General features: G+C 43.0%; 1 protein-coding gene across 1 annotated transcript in view; it reads left to right on the forward strand.

The window, feature by feature from the left end:
• ATP8B4 (ATPase phospholipid transporting 8B4 (putative)) overlaps window positions 1-20727 on the forward strand; it is a 200904-nt gene that overhangs the window by 164534 nt on the left and 15643 nt on the right. Inside the window, 5 exon segments of the mRNA XM_019477374.2 lie at window positions 590-701; window positions 2079-2184; window positions 6906-7053; window positions 12526-12709; window positions 13550-13773. Of these exon segments, the coding sequence (XP_019332919.1) occupies window positions 590-701; window positions 2079-2184; window positions 6906-7053; window positions 12526-12709; window positions 13550-13773 (774 nt within the window).

A 20727-nucleotide genomic window follows, 5' to 3' on the forward strand; every position in this document is an offset into this window, starting at 1 on the left:
GAAGGCACTCTAAAGTGAACCACCCTCAGTAATTTCTGTCTGCACTTGCTGGGAGCAGGGCTCAGCTGACACAGCCCAGCACTGCTCCTGGTGCTGTTTTCAGAATGGCGGGGCAAGGAAGAGAATGGAGGGAGCTCATTCTGGTGGTTGACTAGCTGGTGGTAGAGGGTGGGGCAGGTGATTGGAGCCCCCCACACCTCACTTTAGTGTTGCTGGGGAATGCCCAGAATGGACCTCCCTCCCCTGCCTTCTCCCCCTTTCCCCCCCATCCTGAATCAGCATGGGAGATCAAAGTGGGGACAGAGCTATGGGAAGAGGCTGCAGGCATGCAGCCTCTCTCCTTGGATCAGCTCCAAATTGGAGCTCAATCCTCCACCCTCCTGACCCAACAGCTAATATCTGTTGGGTTGGGAGGATAGGTCTAACTCATGGCGCTTTAGCTACACTTCTGTCTGCACCTTATGTTCCATGCATTTTACCTGTCTAAAACTATTTTATTTATATTCTTCAGATTTCTTGATTTCTTAAAATATTGTAGTGATTTGCAGAGTTTGTCTAATGTCTCCTAAATGTTCTGCTTCCTTACTAGTTACTAGGTGCTACTGCTATAGAAGACAAATTGCAAGAGGGAGTTACAGAAACCATTGCTAGTTTATCACTTGCTAACATTAAGATCTGGGTTCTAACAGGAGATAAACCAGGTAACCATTAATACATATATATTTTTTGTTAGTGTAACAGATGGCGATGAATTCAGTGACACTTGCATAGTTCCTTTGCACACAGAGTAAGGGGATACATTGCTTTAAACATTATTATTTTCTTTTTATAATCTGGGCTCTCTGGCAAAAATAAAACTATTAATATGTGTCTAACTAGATGAAAGAATCATTGAGTTTAAATGTTGTCATTTTCCTCAGTATTTTAGAGGTGTAGCCATCAATGTTGTTTTCTGGAGGATCCATTTTCTTATAATAGAGCCAGTTCCAATTTATGCAATTGTGCAGTTGTGATGCCCCAATCATGAGATTCAGATGCACCACAAATAACTGAGATGTGCTTATATTTTTCATGTGTTCTCCTTCCTCCTTTCTTACAACCCTCAATCTTGGTATTTTAACATATATTTCATGAAAAACAATGATTCTTATTCACCCCCTCTTTGTCTGAGTGATGGTATAGTCCAGACTTTTTGTACCAAGTATAGAATACAGCCAAGCCTGCCATGTCATACTTCATAATTGTTCTCAGCCAGTTTGATGCACCTAGTTATGTGGGGCTAGGCCAAGAATCTGGACTGGCATCTTTCCTACCACCTGTTTTTGCTTTGACAGATCTTATGTGCAGCTGTAATTAAATTCTCTATTGACTTTTCAATTCTCCTTTACCAGCCTTAGAATTTGCCATCTTCTTTTCGTGGGTTTTTCTAAAAACTTCTCCATGTAGTTAATTTTTTATCCATTTTTGGTTATGTATTTCTTGTAGTCTGTCTAGTATCTTATTATCAGTAAGACTATTGATTTAATTTGAGGGCTTTATCTGTCTTTTGTCATACAGTTTGCTGTCATAACTTACTCCTCTTCCACATCATTCTCATTTGCCCTTTAGCCCTTTCCCTCCATTCTTCCTTTCACCATAAAAATGTTTGCATCCTATTTCATGTTCAGTAACTTATGCTGCGTTAATATTCGCCTATTCTTCCTAGTCAATACCTTAGATCAATCTTTGTCCAGCAAATTATGACCTTGGGCAATACATTTTGCTTTTTTGTGCCTCAGTCTTTCCTCCCAGCCTTGTTGATTTTCTAGTTCTTTGTTTCTATGGACATGTAATGGATCTCCCAGTATATATTCGTGGTCCTTTTCACAATGGAACCCTCTAAGTATTACTATATTAAAAATAATAGACCCATAAGATAAAGTGCAGATTTATTAAATACTATGCAGTAAAGTATATTAGACAATGACTTTCATTATGGTAGTTCAGTATTGTCAGTATATACTGATGATGTTAACACTGAAATGAGTACCAATTTAATTAAAAATATTTTAACCTAAACTGGTATTTATGGCCCTCAGAAACTGCTATGAACATTGGTTACTCCTGCCGTATGCTCACTGATGCCATGAATGAGATATTCATCATGTCTGGCCACACGGTGATGGAAGTACGCGAAGAGCTCAGGTAAAGGACAGTACTTGATTGCTTTTACCACTGGCAGAAGGAATATTCCACTTGAACTCCCTGCCTTTGGAGTCAACATGCTTTTCCTTAAGGTGCCATGTGTTAAAGTTCTGTCAGTTTTAGTAAGATTATGCAGAATTACTTGTGTGAAAGCAGTAGCCCAAGAGCCACTAATCTCTAGACTATGAGCTGAAACTTTGGCAATATCCCCATCTTTATTGATTGGTGGGAAGGTCCCAATAATCATACATTTCAGTTCTGGCCCATTCCTGTTCCTTCCTTCCATATTACTTTTTGCTTAGAGCTGGAGATTTTTGGAAAATGCAGTTACCACTTCATTTGGAATCGGAATTGTCAGCAATTTTTCTCTAGATTAGGCCCTGTAATAATAATTTGGAGATTTACTGTTCTAATTTGTGCTGACATAGGCATAGGTCTTTGTTTCTGTATATTTGTCTTTCACATGCACATCTGTCTTTCTCTCATACATTAGGGCAGCTGGGAATTCTAAAATGAAACACCTATATGGCAGTATGATTTTCACTGTTGGTGATTTAAGCAAATTTCCTTCCTTGGAATGGATTTTAGTGCAACATAAATGGTTAGAAGATTGTAACAGCAGAGTTAGGAACTATGCAGATAGCACTGCTAATATATGATCCTTATTGTCCTGCAGAAGCTTCTTTGTTGTTGCTTTTTCTTTTTTAAATATAGGAACAAATTGTGCAGGCATTTAAGTATGGGCTGGTAGTAATAAAGACAAATATAGTACCAAGCTTTGCATATAAACAGTGTTCTTGCCTTCCCTATCTCCTTATCCTGTCACTTTTCCCAGCCAGTTCTAGTTCTTTCCCCCTGTATCCTAGCTGCTTATTAGATATGTTATCCTTCCTCCCCCTCTCTAACCTAGTTTCCCCTCTCCCACTGGCTTCCTGCCACTTTCCATTTCCCTGGATCTCAGCCCTAATCACCCGCCAGCTCCATTTTTATTTCTGTTAGACTTCAGCCCCAGCCTCCACCCTGCTTGCTCTACAACCCAGTGTTCTCCACCATAATATCTGAAGTCCTGCTCTGGTCCCTTCTGCATTTGAGTCAGTAGACTTCTACCTCTATACTGCTAGCAGGTTCTGGTGAACCAGCTGAGAGAAGCAAAGGAAAGTCCCTTGGATAGTTCAGCTTCCCTGGAGATAGAGCATGACCCATCACTCTTTGCATGTGCATGGTAACATCTTTACGGTGAAATAGAAGAAAATCCTAATTTGCGCTTCAGCCTTCTTTGGAATAGGCTGATAATGAAGAAGAAGTAATTAAACAGGAAACCCACAAGTATAGTTGTTTTTAAGAAACGTATTTAAGAAGTCTGCGTGTCATTGAAGCTCAAGTTGTGTTTAGAATTGTTAAGAATAGTGAGAATTGCCTATGCTGACTTTCTTGCAAAGTGAATATGCTGTTGCTTCAAACTTTTAACTTTTTGGTTTAAGAAATGGGTATTGCCTGATCTGATGTTCTGAAACAAAAAGTCTCTTTCCCACATGGCAAAGAGATTTTAAGTTCCCTTTTTCAGATGGTGAATCCTGAAATTTATTATAAAGAATTCCTGATATTAGAATAATTTCCATCACAATAAATTATGTTGTCATAAGTACATCAGATTTATGTCACTGCAGGATCCAGTAGAAGATTGTCCTGAGCTGAAATTTAATATTGACATATTTTTTCAGTAAGAGAGAAGATGGGCAACAAAATAATGTTGTTTTTTTTTAGCATATCCTCTTTGTTCACTTTTGTGCCAGCAGGCAAGTTAGTGCTGCATATTTCAAAGTATGTGTAATTGGCCTTCATTTCAGGCTGGAGTCATCTTATATTTCCTTTGTTGCCATTGGAATGGAATGTGTTGGTTGTTTCTAGCTATGCTATTTCATAAATCAACCACCAAGTGGCCTTCAAAGAACAAAAGAAAACACATCCTTTTCTTGCAGACCAGTTGCATCATGGTTATGGTTCTAGCTTCCATTGAATAATAGCTAGATTGCTCTTGAATTAGACATACAGCATAATGATATACTGCAAATGTGAACTAAAAGTGTGGCTTTTAACTTTAGGCCTTTTACTGCCTAAAATTTTACATAATTTTACATAAAATTATACAATTTTTACATAATTAAGAAAGCCCTGACCTCTGATAATGTTGATTTTAAAGTCTCACTCAGAATGTGCCTGTTATTTAGAAAATATCTTATTGTCTGAACCAGTAATTAAAAATGTCCTTAAAAATAAACCAACACATTTATCAGATATATTTCTTATATAAAACATTGCATTTTGGAGTAGGAAGCTCAACTCTAGGATGAATTTCTTTTAAGCTCATAGACGTGTTCAGACCAGTTTTTAAAATTAATTTAATCTGTTTTCTGTATCTAAGAAGATAAAATTAAAAATACAAAAATATTCAAAACTAAATATTTTGAGATACGAAAAAAAGAAAAAAATCAATTTTGGACATCTGAAATATCTTTGATAGAAGCTGCCTGTACTATCTTGGTCAATAATAATTAAAAATTAGAAGGTGTGAAAAATAATAAAGTTTAATTAGCATACAAAAAAGATTATTTTCAGAATTCTTGTAAATAAAATTTTATTGGTTAATCTATGTCAAATGGTTCTTTTTATACCACTCATAGTAGGAGTTCTTTAAAACTCAAAAATAAAACATCTTAGCCATAAATAAATCCCCAATTTAGTGAAAGCTTCAGCATGAATGTAACTATGCATAAGAATGGCCTTGTTGAAGTCAATATTATTACTGAAATCTTTGCAGGATTAGGGCCTGTGAAATGTAATCTCACGGTTTACTTCCAACCATATTTCTTAACAGGTGCTATCAGTGAAGGAAAAACCATGTATATATGATATAGTAATATGACCCATATATTTCACCCCTTTAGTCTCTTTGAACATATCCCATTAAGTATGAAGCCCCGTGCTTCCTTTTCCAGGCAGGGATCCCATAATTCTTCCATTTTAAAACTCAGCCACAGGCTCCTTGTGGAACAGCTTTACTTAATGAGCAGGTCCACCTGGGTTCAACACCTGGGGTGTGGGCTCATGTAAATGATTAGATTGTCCCAAATGCATTTTTAACTCCTAGTGTATAGAAGATGTACATGCTCATTAAACTAGTCGTCAGTAGTCTACCAGTGGTGTTCAGTGACAAATTGCCCTTCTTAAATATCAGTGTATTACTTAACAATAGTAACAAAGCATTTAGAGAAAAACAATAGACAATCAATTTATCTATTTTACCTAATGTTGTGATATCCTGGTGGTACGTGTAGGGGGACCTTATTCAAAACTCAAATGGGTGCTGGTGTAGTCTAGTTTCCCACTATAGCTCCATAACTACTTCATCTCTGGTGAGCGAGAGACAGTGTGTGTCCCTTATATTCCAGCCAACATTTCTTTTATTGCTGTCCGTTCCTACCATTTGTCTTCTCTGAACAAAATCAGCCTGGTAGACTCAGCAGGAGGTCAAGCCAGTGCCTCTGCTATTGTCCTGTGATAACCCTCTTGTGTTTATCAAAATGGTTTATATTGAGTTATTTCCCTTTCTTCTTGTTTTTCCTGACAGCCTGGTGTTAAGCTAACCTAATATGTTCATGCTGCAAACACACCAATAACCAGGCAACATACAGTATTCATAAATTAAAACTGAGCAGCTCTAGATAATCTGATAAAGCAAGCACACTGCTGTGAAAGCGTATGCTTTTTTATAAATCTCTAATTTAATCTATAGGATGCTAATTTGCTCTCCATTCTGCCAGCTTTATATCAGTCATGTGATATACAATCCAGCAAAATTCTTTAAAAAGTGAAAGTAATCATCCTTCAAAATCATCTAAAATAAAGCAATTGAAAGTAACATGACAAACCAAGACAAATGCAACAATAATAAAAAGATCTCAGACAAAATACAAATCTATAAGCAAGGAAATAACATAATCCATCACTAAAATGGGAGAATAATCTGTACATGGACTATTCAGAGATATCAGACAGATTGAGCTCCTAATGGGCTCACTCTTAATAATTGCAGATGTCAAGCTCAGAGGCAAGATGGAGATGATAGCAAATCCCAGATGTCATCTTGCCATAGGTTCATTGACTAGATTTCATTTTAGCATTGGTTTGGGCCTGTTTGCTTAAGATACCTGCTTTTAAGTAAGTCTGTAAATGGACTTATAGTATGGTTTTAACAGGTTTGAGGTTATGCTGTTCTGTAACTATATGTGGGCTGGTATGTATGTGTGTGCACACATGTTTAAAAGTAAAGGGACTTTTGTTGCACAGAGTCTCTGGACAAATATTTTCCTCATATTTTTTAAATATCCTTTACTCCTCTAAATGTAACCACAGTATTTGGTGTGTCAAACCGATCCTTTTCTTGAAGCCTGGAAAATCTTAATACCAAACTGATGATCAGTCAGTCAATTCAAACTCAGATTAAGCATGCTATTTAACTCTTAAATTATTTAAAGCATTCAAGATGATTCTCTTCCCAACCGCTTAATACTTACCCAACAGATTTCCTGGGAGTTAAACATACTACAGGAGCCTCACCATTTGAAAGAACTGTCTTCCTCAGAAAACTGAAATTAGCTCAAAATCATTCTCTGATTAAAGTTTTTAGGTGTCATATACGATTTTTGTCTTTTTCTTTTAAGGAAAGCAAAAGAACGTTTATTTGGACAAAGTGAAGGATTTTCCAATGGTCATGTATTCCGTAAAAAAAAGGAAAAATTAAACCAGGGCTCAGTTTTTCAAGTAACTGTCACTGGTGATTATGCGTTAGTCATAAATGGACATAGCTTGGTAAGTAGGTTTTTTTCAGGTTTTGTCCTTTCCTTCCTACTTTAAATAATTATATCTTTTTTTCTGTTAACAATGACAGATTTCTCTTTGAAATCCAAAACTGTTTCATAAGAAAGTCACAAAGAAAGCCTGATAGTTGCAAGAAACAATTAGAAATTAATTACTTATTAACTTTTGGAATCATATGGAAAAGTTCAAATTAGTAACTCTCCACAGCTTTTTTTAATCACAGCCGTAGTGGGAATGGCCCCATAGCAAGAACTAGTTCACACAATCTTATCCCTTCTTAATTAGAAATAGACCACTGCTATTATTCTTTAAGTACTTGTATGAGGGGAGTATCACAGATCAATGCCAATTAATTAAAAGAATGTAACTAGGCAGCTCAAATGCTGTTATTTTTTTCCCTGATGTTTGCTGTTTGAGAGTACAACCTGACCTTAAAATAATTACTTCACCAAATTAATGTAATTAAGATACCTCCTGCGAGTTTTTGAAATATCAGCATTTTACAGGGAAGCCAAAACAATTTGCTTTGATTAAGAAATCTGGTTCTTGTCATAACAGAATAAACTTACATTACTTTAATGTAGTTCAGGTTCAAAATCTTGAATAAATATCAAAAAGTTCTGTTTTGCTTACATAAGAGGCTTTTAAAAGCTTGGGCTTCTTTTTGGAGAGATTAGTCCCACATGAAGATACACGATGATTATAATGCTTTCATAAACTTTGATCTGTACTATAATTTTTATGGGTTTGATTTTGAAATGGTGCTGCTTTTGAATAGGAAAATACTAAATGGAAATATGAATATTTATATAAGGTTTCCCCACAGCCATATCTGCCAATTCTAGGTGCACATGGCTCTATTCAGGTGAAATCAGATATAATAAATGTGTTATTTTCTATAGTATGGAAGGCTGCAGGCCTCAGGTTTAGGTTAGGTTACATTATCCTCTCAAGAAGAAAGGTTATCTAGCCTGCAGAAGCCATCTCTCTCTTAGGGCGCCTATACACCTACATCAAGGCTGCTCTTACATGCTGTAATTACAGTGTGTCAGAGAAGACTTGATTAATTGAGTCTCCTGGAGTGCGGTAATTACCACATCATGTGTAGTGTCATGTGTATCAGCATCCCCGTGCTGAAAAATGGCAGCAGGGACAGTTTAACTAAAGTTTGTTTGAAAAGCTTTAGTTACAGCTCTCCTGCCACCATTTTTCAGTGTGGGGATGCTGATATATGTGAGAGCCACTCTAATTAAAGTGCCCCTTCCCACACCTCCCAGAGCACATGAATAAGTGGCCTTACATGCCAATTTGTGGTTTTAGTACTATTTCACAATTGTTCATCAGCATGGGTTTAGAAACTAGAATCTGACTATCAGCTCAGCTCAGAAGGTTATGGAGACAAATGCCATCACTGACATTAAGGATAGGACTACATATTACATATTACAATGCAGTGCCAGATGGAGATACCCAAGCTGTCTCTTAATGAGAAGGTAGAAGTATTGTATTAATTCAAGCAGAGTGATAAGCAGGGATTCAGGTTTTCCATTTGCTATGGAAAAACATGAATTTTCTCCCCAACATTTCTACACTAATAGCAGGGTGCGGGGCTGCAGCCAGGCTGGACCAGCTCCAGGCAGCAGCTGCCTCTGAGGCCCAGTGGGTAGGACCCAGAGTGGGAAGGAGCACCAGGCTACTATGACAGCCAACATGAGGTGCCCCCTTCCCAGTTGGCAGCAGCAGAAAGACAACTTGGCACCGCCACCACTGCTGCATCTCACCTTGGTAGCTGTGGCATTGCAGCACTCTCTCCCATTCTGGGTGTTGTCCCCTGGACCCCATAGGTGGCTCCTGCCCATAGCTCGTCCAGCCAGGCTACAGCCCCACACCCCACTGTGGGTGAAAAAATCTGGGGGGGCACATGCCCCCCTTGAAACCCTCTGCTGCATCACCTGTGCCCCCCACCCCAATGTGTCACCTGTGCTCTCCTGCCACACTGACATGTGGCCTGTGCCCTCACCCCCTCTCCATTCCTCACACCCCACCCTTCCCCATTTGCCACACACCCACATCCTTCCTCACACTGGGGGGGCTGGTGCCAAGGGGCAGGGGCCTGTGTTGTCGGGAGTGAGGGGTACTGGCAGGGTTGGGGGGGCTGTGGGTTGGGGGTGAGAGGCAGGGCATCAGCATATTGGGGCTGCTTAGCATCACAAAGCAGTGGAGGGGATGGGACAGACAGCTGCAGCTGGACCCATATCCTGGTGAGCAAAGGGGGCAGGGGGAGCTCTGATTTTCTATGACAAAAACCCCCAAATCAAACGCCAAAATACATAGGTATTAAGTTTATTTTATTATAATGATTGAGGCACTGATAGGCTTCCAAATTGCTTTAAAATTGGAATAAATAATTGTGTTCAACTCTCTCTCTCACACACACGCGCACACACTGCATTTCATTCTAATTGCAGAAAAATGCAGATTTGGGGTTTTTAATCAGAGCATTTGGTATTTCCCCCCCTTTAAATCAAAGAATTTCGGCTTTTTAAACAGAAAACTAGGATCCCTGTTTCAGTGATAGCTTAAGTGCTAGGAACAGTAGCCACATTAGCATATCACTGATAAGCTAATGTGGCTACTGTTCCTAGCACATAAGCTAGTTTGTCAACAGCTAGCTCAGATTCTCTGCATAGTACTAAATTATAATGTGTAGGCATATCCTAACATCCTTGCTGCAAATCTCATCACAGAAGCAAAGCAATGAAAGGTAAACATTTTTTGTTTGTTTTGATAGTTTAAAATTACAGTTAAAAAAAAAAGATAAATTTTATCTTCAATCTTTTGGGCCATATACAGGTACTTTGTTTCTATTGCTTCTTTCCTGGTACAAACTAGGAACGCACAAGCATTCATTTAATTTCTCCCAAAGGAAAGTTGCCCCTTCTGGGAGAAAGTTCTTCAAGGTTAAAACCTGGAAGCTCTCCCTGGCAGGAGAGTTTCTCTCACAAGGGTGAATGCTTGTATGCTGTTTCACTCCCTCCTGGTCTGGTCTGGGACAGGATTGGAGTAATTGTTTGGTTCCCAACCTCTTCCTCAGACGGGACGGTCCAGTCTCAGGAATGGGTTGTGGGGGCCTTGTCCCACTGCTCCAGCCTGGTCTGGGGACAGCCTGATTTGGGGACTAGCCCAGAGACTTTGTCCTACTGCTCTGGTCCTTACCTGGAAAGGGAGCAGCTACTGTTTCTCCTTCCTGTGCTTCCTCAGATCAGGGACTGCTTGGTCTGAGGAAAAGGCAGGGGGCTTTTCTCCACTGCTCCACTCCCTTCCTAGACCAGTCCAGAAGGGAGGTGGAGCAGTGGGGCAATGCTCTCCACCTCTTCCCCAGACCAGCCAGTCCCTTGTCTGGGGAACTGGCTGGGGGGTTTACCTAACTGCTCCACTCCCTTCCTGCTCTGGTCTGTAGCAGGGGAGTGAAGCAGTAAGAAAAGACTCCTCATGCTTCCCCAGATTGAGGACACCCAAGTTTTGGGAACAGATGGGCAGTCTTTCCCTGCCACTCCACCCCCTCATCCTGGGAACAAGGGGGAGTAGAACAGCTACTACTTCCCGCAAATCCACCATATTGGGACCACCCCAATCTTGGGAAGGTGTGAGGAGCCAGTGAGAGGGGGACAGTTGTAGGCTCAATGCTTGTACTACTGCCTCTTCTGGAAGTGTTCCAAGCAGTGGAAATTTCTGAGAAGTTAGAACTCGCCACTTGTTCATGGCCTTTGTTTAGGAAAACCAAACCAAATTAAAAGCAATCTGTTCATATCTTAGCCCTTTTCCCTGGGGGGTTTCACAGACTTGTATGCACTGTTGCTGCATCAGGTCATGATGCTGGGGGACTGAAATATGCCATATCTCTGCCCTCCATACTCAAGTGTGCAGGCATACTCCAAACTGGAAGTATGTTAGCGAGGCTGCTTGAGGCTTGTCTCTCTTCAGGACTCCCGAGTCCTTGCTCTTTAGCAGGCTTGAAAGTGGATACCGGAGATGAGCAACCCTATTGGAAAATTTATGGATTTGAAGCATGTCTATAGACTTTTTGGGCAGGATATGTTTAAAACCCTAGTGCTGGGACCAGCTGCTGTAGCAGGATATGTCCTAAAAGTCCTTAGATGACTGTCTTTCCTCACTTGTGTATCTTCTTCTGACCTATAACCATAATATCTAAGCATATAATCTGCAACCAGAGGCAGATTCAGGATTGCCCAAAGAGGGTGTGGGAACAGTAACATGCGCTACAGGTTGCCTGCTGCTGCTTTCTCTACTGCTCCAGGGCAGGGATGCTCCAGACCCAGCTAAACTGAACAGGTGCTGAGCTCAGCTGGGAAGGGAACAGTGTCAATGATGTGGCAGGAGAGTAGTTTTCTCCAGTGTGCCCAGAGCAGGCCCAGAGAAGCAGAACACCATCCATGCTTGCTGCTTTTGTCCCCAGCCCCTGTGCAGCAGGCAGGAACAGCTTTGGGGTTTCTCTATCCCAGGACATCAGGGAAAGTTGGGCAGAGAGAGGTGGTGTGCCTTTGAGGATATTCACATGTTTTAGGGACTTCTAAAAGTCCCATGGTGAAATCAAAAAGGAGGGGTACAGCCACACCACTGCACCCCACTCTGGATCTGCCCTGCCTCTCCCTTCCTCCCTCTTGCTTAGGACCTTCAGCAGTTATGTCTCCTCTGATAGTCCAGTGAAAATTTTATCATACACTAAATAAAACTCCATAATATATAGAAAAATGGAAATATTTTATGCAGTTTTTTTGTCCCTGGCTGCATGCCACACATGATTAAGTCAGCAATTATGTATCTGTACAAAGGAGCAGGGCAGACCACAAGTGCTGGCCAGATGCTCTGTAGTGAAGGTTGGCAGCATACTCTTGGGTCTCAGTTGTGAAGTGCCTCCATCAGTGCTGAGCCACAAAGATTCACAGCCTGTCTACATCTGAATGTCCATGCAGCTGATTGTTCACTGGATTAAATCTTTCTTTTTGATTCTTATTAAATTGGTTGCAAAGACAAATGCTCGTCTTTTACAGCTGTAATCTGTCCAATGTTAGGATAAGTTTTTGGGTTTTTTTCCTTATTCATACTGTATTGTATATGTACTTGCTAAATCAAATATTTTACAATGAAATATAGATTGTACATTAGTTTTCACTCTGTGTGTTAGGATTGTATGTGATAAATATATAGATATATTTACTATATGCACTTAATGAGACACATATTTTGCTCTCTGGCAGATGTGATAGTATCTACTAAAGCTTCAGTTGCTTGAAATACTGGTAATTCTGAAATTAGTTACTTTGGAAAGAAAATATAGTTTTGTACTGCATTTGTCTGCAAAGAGTTCTCAATTCCTGCACAATATCATGTTTTCTACTGATTATAGCTACAAAGCCAGCTGACTGACGTTGTCTGTTGCAGGCTCATGCGCTTGAGGCTGACCTGGAGAAAGAATTCCTGGAAGTTGCCTTCATGTGTAAAACGGTGCTTTGTTGTCGAGTCACTCCTTTGCAAAAATCACAAGTTGTGGAGCTGGTTAGGAAATACAGGAAAGCAGTCACCTTGGCTATTGGGGATGGAGCTAATGATATTAACATGATTAAAAGTAAGAGCATGTTTTATCGTAAAGTTCTATTAAAAGCATTAATACAAATATCAATGGTATGATAAGGTTTGCCTGATAATGAACTGATATTATACGTGAATCTTCCCAGGCTGCCCCATTGCTTAGCGCAAGAACAAGGCACCGTCATATTTCTTTATCTTGGGCTCTTCTGTTAAATCTAAATAAATAACATAGTTGAATGAACTGGGGATCCCCTAATGGCTTACCTTTGATCCTGATAACAGAGAATTTCTGATTTAACAGATGACGCCCATACTTGAACATGTACCCATACTTGAAATGGTTCTTTAATTGCTTTACTTTGCTCATTGACTCTGGGGGGATAATTGCAGTCAAAACTACTGTATATTAAAAAGAGGGCTAACCCTTCCTAAGTAACTGAGAATGAGAGGAAACTGCACAATTCATATGAATTGTCCTGCCAAAGCTAATTTTAAGGTGTTCTCTGTAATTTAATAACTGCCTTACAGTTTCATTAGATCAGGCTTATATTATTACATTGTAAACAACAGTACCTTCTAATCAACATTAATTATTTCTCAATAACTAAACTGTCCTCTGGGGTAGATTACTAAATTGACATCTTTAAAAACAGTAGTAATAGATTATTAACAACTTTGATAAAATTATACAGTAAAATTAATAATAAAATTATGTATGTGGAGCTGGAAGCAGGAGCCCAGCAGAGACTGTTAGTGGAACCATCTCCACCTGGGTGAACTGGAACCTTCCCTCTGTATTATTTGCTGCTGCTCTGGGCAGGAGCCAAGAGCTGCTTTGTAAATACTTAGTAGAGACTTGCTTCTTCTTTACTTGCAGGTGCACACATAGGAGTTGGCATCAGTGGCCAGGAAGGAATGCAAGCTGTCTTGGCCAGTGATTACTCCTTTGCTCAGTTCAGATACCTTCAAAGGCTGCTGCTTGTCCATGGCAGGTGGTCCTATTTCAGAATGTGCAAATTTTTGTGCTATTTCTTCTACAAAAACTTTGCCTTCACTCTGGTGCATTTCTGGTTTGGCTTCTTCTGTGGCTTCTCAGCTCAGGTTAGTACTTGGCAGCTAAGTTTATAAATCAACAAAATAATGTGTGTGTTTAACATACCCCATTATTGAGAGGGCTTTTATTTAAGTGTCATCTGCACTTATCAGTGTCCAGGTTTGAATGGGAGGAGGAGCCTTCAGTTTTGTTTGGCTTGTTTATTGTTTATTTGGATTTCAGGTTTTTTTTTCTTACAGGTAAGAGGTAATAGTCAAATCTGTATTTTAGAAGATGGTATTACAGTTCTACCATCTTCCCAAGAAGCATGGCAAGATCTCCCCCAAAAACTTCCACTTCAGTTGATGATACATGTTACATTTCTGAGCAAATGCTCTTTCTCTGTCAGCTGTCACCTGCGGAGTAGACAATCCTACCTGTCAAATTTACTCTTATTCCTCTTGATCCACCATGTATCCCTACCTGAACTTTATTAAATGGTTTTCCATATTAGGCATCTGTGTATTCAAGCAGAAGTTACTGTGGCAAGCAGCTCAATTTGTGGCTTTTAGCTGATTAGTTAAGTGGGGCTTCTTCTGATACACTTAGAGGTCATTTAGTAAATCAGTAGCCAACCCTTTCATTTTTTTAGGTGTGCAAGTCTCTTGTATAGAGAATAGGAGAAGGAAAGTTGGCTTCCTTTGTTTACTCTCCAGGAAGGGATGCGAGGGGTAGTGTCTAAACCTCCAGGCTCCCACATAGTACTGGCACTTCAAATGAAATGCTGGGGCTGAGATGTGTGGGATACAGGAGCAGTGCCATTTTCTGAAGAAACATGCAGTGGGAATGTTGAAAGAGGGAGTCATGACTGAGGCCAGCTATTTTGGCTCCAGAAGGATCAGGAGTTTCCTGAAAGTATGAATAATGGTGGAAATATATTAATCTGAGTTTTGGGAAACATCATTTGTGCTTCTGGGGAAAGATAGAGTGTTTTTAATTTCAGCAATTAAACATAATATTTGGTATGATTTATCAAACAACATGGTTTTAAAAAGCTGTTATGGAACACAAGAACATCAGTATTTTTTTAGAAATACTTTGCCATTTTGGCTCATCTTAATCAACTTAATAATTTAATTTTGCTTTTACATAATTGGCTGTAAGACTTAAGGTTTTCTAGACCTTTTGATTGATTCAATAATAGGGAAAATTTACATAACTATGTTTTAAATAGTAAGCTTTCTTACTATACATTTTTCTCTCAACCCGCTGTACTTTGTGGGATGCACTTAAATAATTTGATGAAAATGAGAAGAGTTTGTTTGAATATTGGTTTTAGATATCTTCTCATGTGACCCTTCCAAAACTGGAAGTCTATAGAATAAAATTCAGGGAGAGGAGATTTCATAGATGACTGACGGCAGTTGTAGCTGTATGATTGGGGATCATTAGCTTAACTACTTATAGAGAATAGTTTTGATATTTGATTTTGTCATTAGAAATTCTCCAAAGCTTGCACATTTATCCTACATTCTGGTGGTTGCACAGCACCTATCCAGTTTAGCTAGTTGGCAGCTCTTGGCATTTGGCTTTATGTCTCTTGAATTGTATTTATTATTTTTCATTGTTTGATTTTGGTGGGCCTGGAGAACGCAACCAGGACTAGGATGTGTTAGGCATTATGCAAGTATATAGTACGTGTGAGGCTTGCGCCCCTTTTACCACCCAGGCTGTCGGGGTGTGGCCCCTCCCCTCAACTTGCCCACCGCAACTTTGATGTTAACCGTACTTTAAGAAGGGTCTGCAGTGGAGATCTTTCCTGGGTGGGCCTCCCCGACAGATGGTGGTACTTACGATCATCTGACGTGATGTTCCACGGGGCTCCGCCTCCCCTACACCTCATCTACTCGCCAACCGGTTGGTGATGGGTTAATGCTGTCTTCTGGTCCTGTATGACGACCGGGGACCTGTCTACCGGGCTCCCGGAGATCTTTCTCCCCTCTTGGGGTAGTTTTTTCTTCAAAGGAAGTATTCCTCTGAGTAAGAAGGGGCTGTAGGGTTGCCTCCCTTAGCCCAGCCCCCTTTTGGGGTCTCCGATGCCTCCTCTCCCCTACCGTAAGCAGGGAGCTCCCCTGCTTTCTCGACATCCACTTTTTCCGGCAGCTGTGCAGGTGCTTCTGCCCTGCTTTCTGCACTGCCTGCTTGAGCCATGCAGGCTGGGTTCCCTCCTTCTTGTGCCGGAGCCCGACTCACAAGCTGCCAGCCCGTGTTCCCTCTCTCCGGCTCTCTCTCTGCCCCAGCTCCAGCGGGGCTTTTAAACTTTCCCACAGTGGCCGGTACGGCCGCTGGGATTGGCTCAGCTGTTCCCCGCGCTGGGAACAGCTGATTAAACAGCCAGCGTAATGCCGGTTCACGGGGCTGCGGCTGTGGGAGCAGCTCCTGCTCCGGCTGCTCTGCAGGGGGCACGTTAGCCCCTCTGGGGGCTTTTTCTCGGGGTCTGGGGCCCGTGGAGTCTACTCTCTCCCCTTGAGAATCTGTCGGGGTGCCTCACTGCCACAGTAAGAAATACTTACTACCTCAAAAAGCTTACATTCTTAATAAGCAAGACAGAACAAGATTAGGAGGAGAAAGAGAAAAAGAAACTAATTTGACTGAGGTCACACAACAGGTCAGTGGCAGAGCTGAAAATAGACTCCAGGTCCCCTGACTCCCAGTCCAGTGTCCTGTTTGACCACAGCAACCCTTGGATAAAACCTTCTTAGCCTTTTAAGCACTCTGGCTTAACTATGCTCACTGGTGCTCTGCATTCTGTACTGAGTTCTAGGCCAGTTGCAAATCCTGGTCATAATTTATAAATTCTTTCAGACTTTCTATTAACCTGAACCACTTTTCTATGCAATCTGCCAAAACTGCAGTGAACTGAATGGGAACTTTGACTAGGTCAACCCAATCTGAAATTGTTGGGGTCTGGTAGCAGACATAGCTGATGTATGAGCTATTTAGAGGGCCAGATGACTCTCTTTCATCCCACTAGCTTTCTCTCAGTAATGAAAGTGGCAGAAGGGCCCAGCTTTTAGGCTAAGTACAGACAGTCAAAAAGCTGGAGGCTGAATTGATTAATTTCTCACAGGAGGTTAGTTTAAGCTTCATAGATTGAACTGAGAAGCAAGTGAATAGACATTTACTTTTGATTCTGGGAATGCAGTCATATTACTGCGGTGGCTCAGGCCATATGCTGGGGGGTGCCAGAGCATCCTTCCCAGCCTGCCAGCCAGTGCTGAAGGGAAGGGAGAAAAGCTGGAAGAGAAGCCTTTCAAGGCTCCCCCCTTCCTCCCCCACTTGAGAGGAGAAGGGGGAGCATGGCCAGGCCTCAGCTGGCCCACTGAGTATGAAGGGGGGAGGGTATAAACCCCAACCCTGGCCTGCACCTCCCTTACCCAGAGGTCTGCCAGGAGAGGGGGGTGGCAAAACCCCTGACAGACTTTTCCCTGCTCCCCGCTCCAGTGGAGGGGGGTGGGCATGGCCAGGGCCTGGCCTGGGGTCAGCACACTGGGGAGAGGAGGGTGTAAATCCTCTCCCTGGCCCACATGGGATCCCCACTGGGGTCTGCTGGGGGTGGCTGACAAGCTTTTCCCTGCTCCCTGATCAAGTGGAGAGCAGGGGGGGCATGGCCAGGCCCCAGCTTGGCCACGCAGGCTGAGGCAGGAGGGCAGGGTTTAAACTCTGTCCTGGTCCACAGGGGACCCCAGCCAGAGTCTGCTTGACCACGGGGAGGCAATCCCTCCTAGGCATTTACCTGCTCCTGACTCTGGCTGGGGTTCCCTGTGGGCCAGGGAGGGAGTTTTGACTCCAAGATGAACATGGGCCAACAATGCGAGGTCATGGTCGGCAGGGCTAACTGGACCCTATCGTGCATCCACAGGTGCATCTCAAGTAGGGCCAAGGAGGTGATCCTCCCCCTCTACATGACACTGGTCAGGCCACAGCTGGAATACTGTGTCCAGTTCTGGGTGCCCCACTTCAAGAGGGATGTGGACAACATTGAGAGGGTCCAGAGGAGGGCCACCCACATGATCCGGGGACAACAGGGCAGACCCTACAATGAGAGGCTACTGGACCTGAACCTGTTCAGCCTTCACAAGAGAAGGCTGAGGGGGGACCTTGTGACTGTCTATAAACTCACTAGGGGGGACCAGAAGGGTTTGGGGAGACCTTGTTTCCTCTAGCGCCCCCTGGGATAACAAGAAATAATGGCCACAAGTTGTTGGAGAGTAGGTTTAGATTAGACATCCGTAGGAACTACATCGCTGTCAGGGTGGCTAGGATCTGGAACCAACTTCCAAGAGAAGTGGTGCTGGCTCCTTCTCTGGGGGTCGTTAAGAAGCGGCTCGATGCCTACATGGCTGGGGTCACTTGAGCCCAGGTTCTCTCCTGCCCAGGCAGGGGGTCAGACTTGAAGATCTACAAGGTCCCTTCCAACCCTACTTCTATGATTCTATAAACCCCACCACCTCAGCCTGTGGGGTTGGGCTGGGGGCTGGTCATACCCCCCACTCTCTGCTCAAGTGGGGAAGAGCCTGGCAGGGGCTGCTCCCCAGCCCTACCCCCACCCCAGGCAGACCCTGGCTTGGGCCCGGTGTGGGGGCAGGGAGGGGTTTTAAACTGCCCTTTCCCCTCTGCCTCGGTATGCTGGCCCAGGCTGTGTCCCCTTGCTGTTTTCTGCTTCAGCAGGGGATGGGGGGCAGGGGAGCCTGGAAGGGGCTACTCCCTCCCCCCCAACGGACCCCAGCTGGTGTCTGGAGCCAGGTTTCCCCCCCCCAGGCCCCTCCTCAGCCAGCCAGAGCAGTGATAGTGCTCTAGCTAGGAAGCAGAGGGGTGGAGCCAACCCTGCTTTGCTGCAGCAGATAGTACAGCCCAGGGCTGCAAAGCATCCCGAGAGGCTGGGGGACTGTGAGTTAACTTGAACTGGTGTGGGGGTGGGGGAGGGTCTGGGACAGAATTTCCATAAATCGGTTTCACCTAAATCAGTTCAATCTGATACTATATCAAACCAAGTGTATCTTAAACTAGTTTCAGCCATTTTGAAAGCAGATTAAGTGCACTGAACTTCTGTTGGGTTATAGATTTGAATCAGTTTCTCATCACTTAAACCAGTTTATGTGTAACTTCTGTCCCTATCCCTAGAGATAAACAAAGCTCTTAATGTATATGCATGGGGCATAGACATTACAATGATTGACACCTTGCGAGTTCCCAGATTAATAAATAAAGGAACAAGAAAGTATTCTGTGTTGTTGTTTACTTTTAAATTATGGGTTTGAATGGTGTATTATTATTAAATTATGCTGAACACCTAGAAAGTCCAGTGAATTGTTTAGCAGCTCATTAACAAATTCTGATAACCATTTTGCGGCACTCACTGAATGGCATAAATGTGTGGTGGTTCAGTCTGTCCATTCCTTACAGAAAAGTAAAATATGCTTGTATTTTGAGGACAAAGTATATTTTACTCTATACTAAGGTTTTAAGTATCAGTCCAATATTGGATTGGCACTGATATAAAGAAAATTGATTATATTGGAAATCAGCCTGATGTGGCCGATAATTTGGCCGATAAATGCCCGTGAATGCTCACAGCCGCAGTGCAGCACAAAGGCAGCGAGGAGGACAGCCTGGCAGCTTGGAGAGATGTGTCCAACTGGTAAGTCTGTTGTAGTGGAAGGGGTGGGGGAGGAAAGGGGCATGGGGGTGCAGATCAACACCCCCTGTGGTAAGGGAGGGACAGATTGGGACAGGGACTGAGGCATGTGGTCAGTTGGAGTGGGGCAGAGCGTGAGACGAAGCCATGGTTTGTTCGGGGGTGCGGGGTGGCGAGCGGCTCCTGCTGCTGTGCACACCCCAGAAGGGCATGGGGGAGGGGGTGTGCCCCCTGGATTTGCGTGGGCACGCCAGGGGGGCTGCAACTGTGGGCTGGGGCCAGGGTGGCACCGGGCTGTTCCTGGTGCATGGGGGCTGCACTTGGGGTGGGTGGTGGCGGCACTGGGAGGGAGCTATGTGGGGACTTTGGTGAAATTGAGGTGGCTGCAGCCCCCCGCCCAGTGCTGCCCGCCCCAAGTGCAGGCCCGGCCCAACCTTCCCCCCCACCAGGGCCATGCTGGAAGAGCCTAGTGTGGCCTTGGCACCAGCCTGCAGCTGAAGCCCACCCCACTGTCAGGCTCAGATCTGGGGTACATACCCCCCATGGCCTCTTGGGGTGTGTGCAGTGGCGGGAGTCACCCCACATCCCCTGTACAAGCCGTGGCTCCATCCAGCACCCCACCCTGCCCTGCCCCGGCTGGCCTCATTCCAGCCCCCCTCCCCTCCCTTTCCCCCTCCCTGTCCACCACAGCAGACTTACCAGCTGCATGCAGGTGTAATGAAAATCAGATCTGTATCGGCTGATATGCCTCCTTAAAAATTGGCTATTGGTATTGGCCCCCAAAATCTCTATCGGTGCACCCCTAGTTTTGTTAAATAAAAGCTTACAGTGAAATGCTGGTCCCTTTGAAATCAGTGTTAAAGCTGTTCTTGACTTGAATGGAGGTAGATTTTACCCCCAGTTTCTGATTATATGAAAATATCTATAGCGTGCTCCCCTTTTTTGTTTTTCTCACGTACAACTTTAATATGCTAGCTTGATATACATAAGGTAGGACCTACTTAAAAATAAAGTCCAGACATCCTTATCTCTCTTTCGCGTGCCTCTTATTAACAAGTTATGGTTAGGTAAATTACTCTACAGCTGAAAACAGTTGGCCAAATGTAAATAGATTATGCTTTCTCAGACGCAATGTTGAGTTAAAAAAAGCAGTATCATTACTTAAAGTGACATGTGGTATTTCTTTACTACCTTGGGCTGCCTCACACTGTTGCTGGCACTGCTGAAATTTAATCACTTCAGGTCTTAAATGATGTCCTCCTGCCTATTCCAGGCAACATGCCTGGTAGGTGGGCTGCACACAGCAGATGTGCTTTTCTGGAAT

The sequence above is a fragment of the Alligator mississippiensis genome, chromosome 11, assembly GCF_030867095.1.
Source record: "Alligator mississippiensis isolate rAllMis1 chromosome 11, rAllMis1, whole genome shotgun sequence".
In the NCBI taxonomy this organism is placed as follows: Eukaryota; Metazoa; Chordata; order Crocodylia; family Alligatoridae; genus Alligator; species Alligator mississippiensis.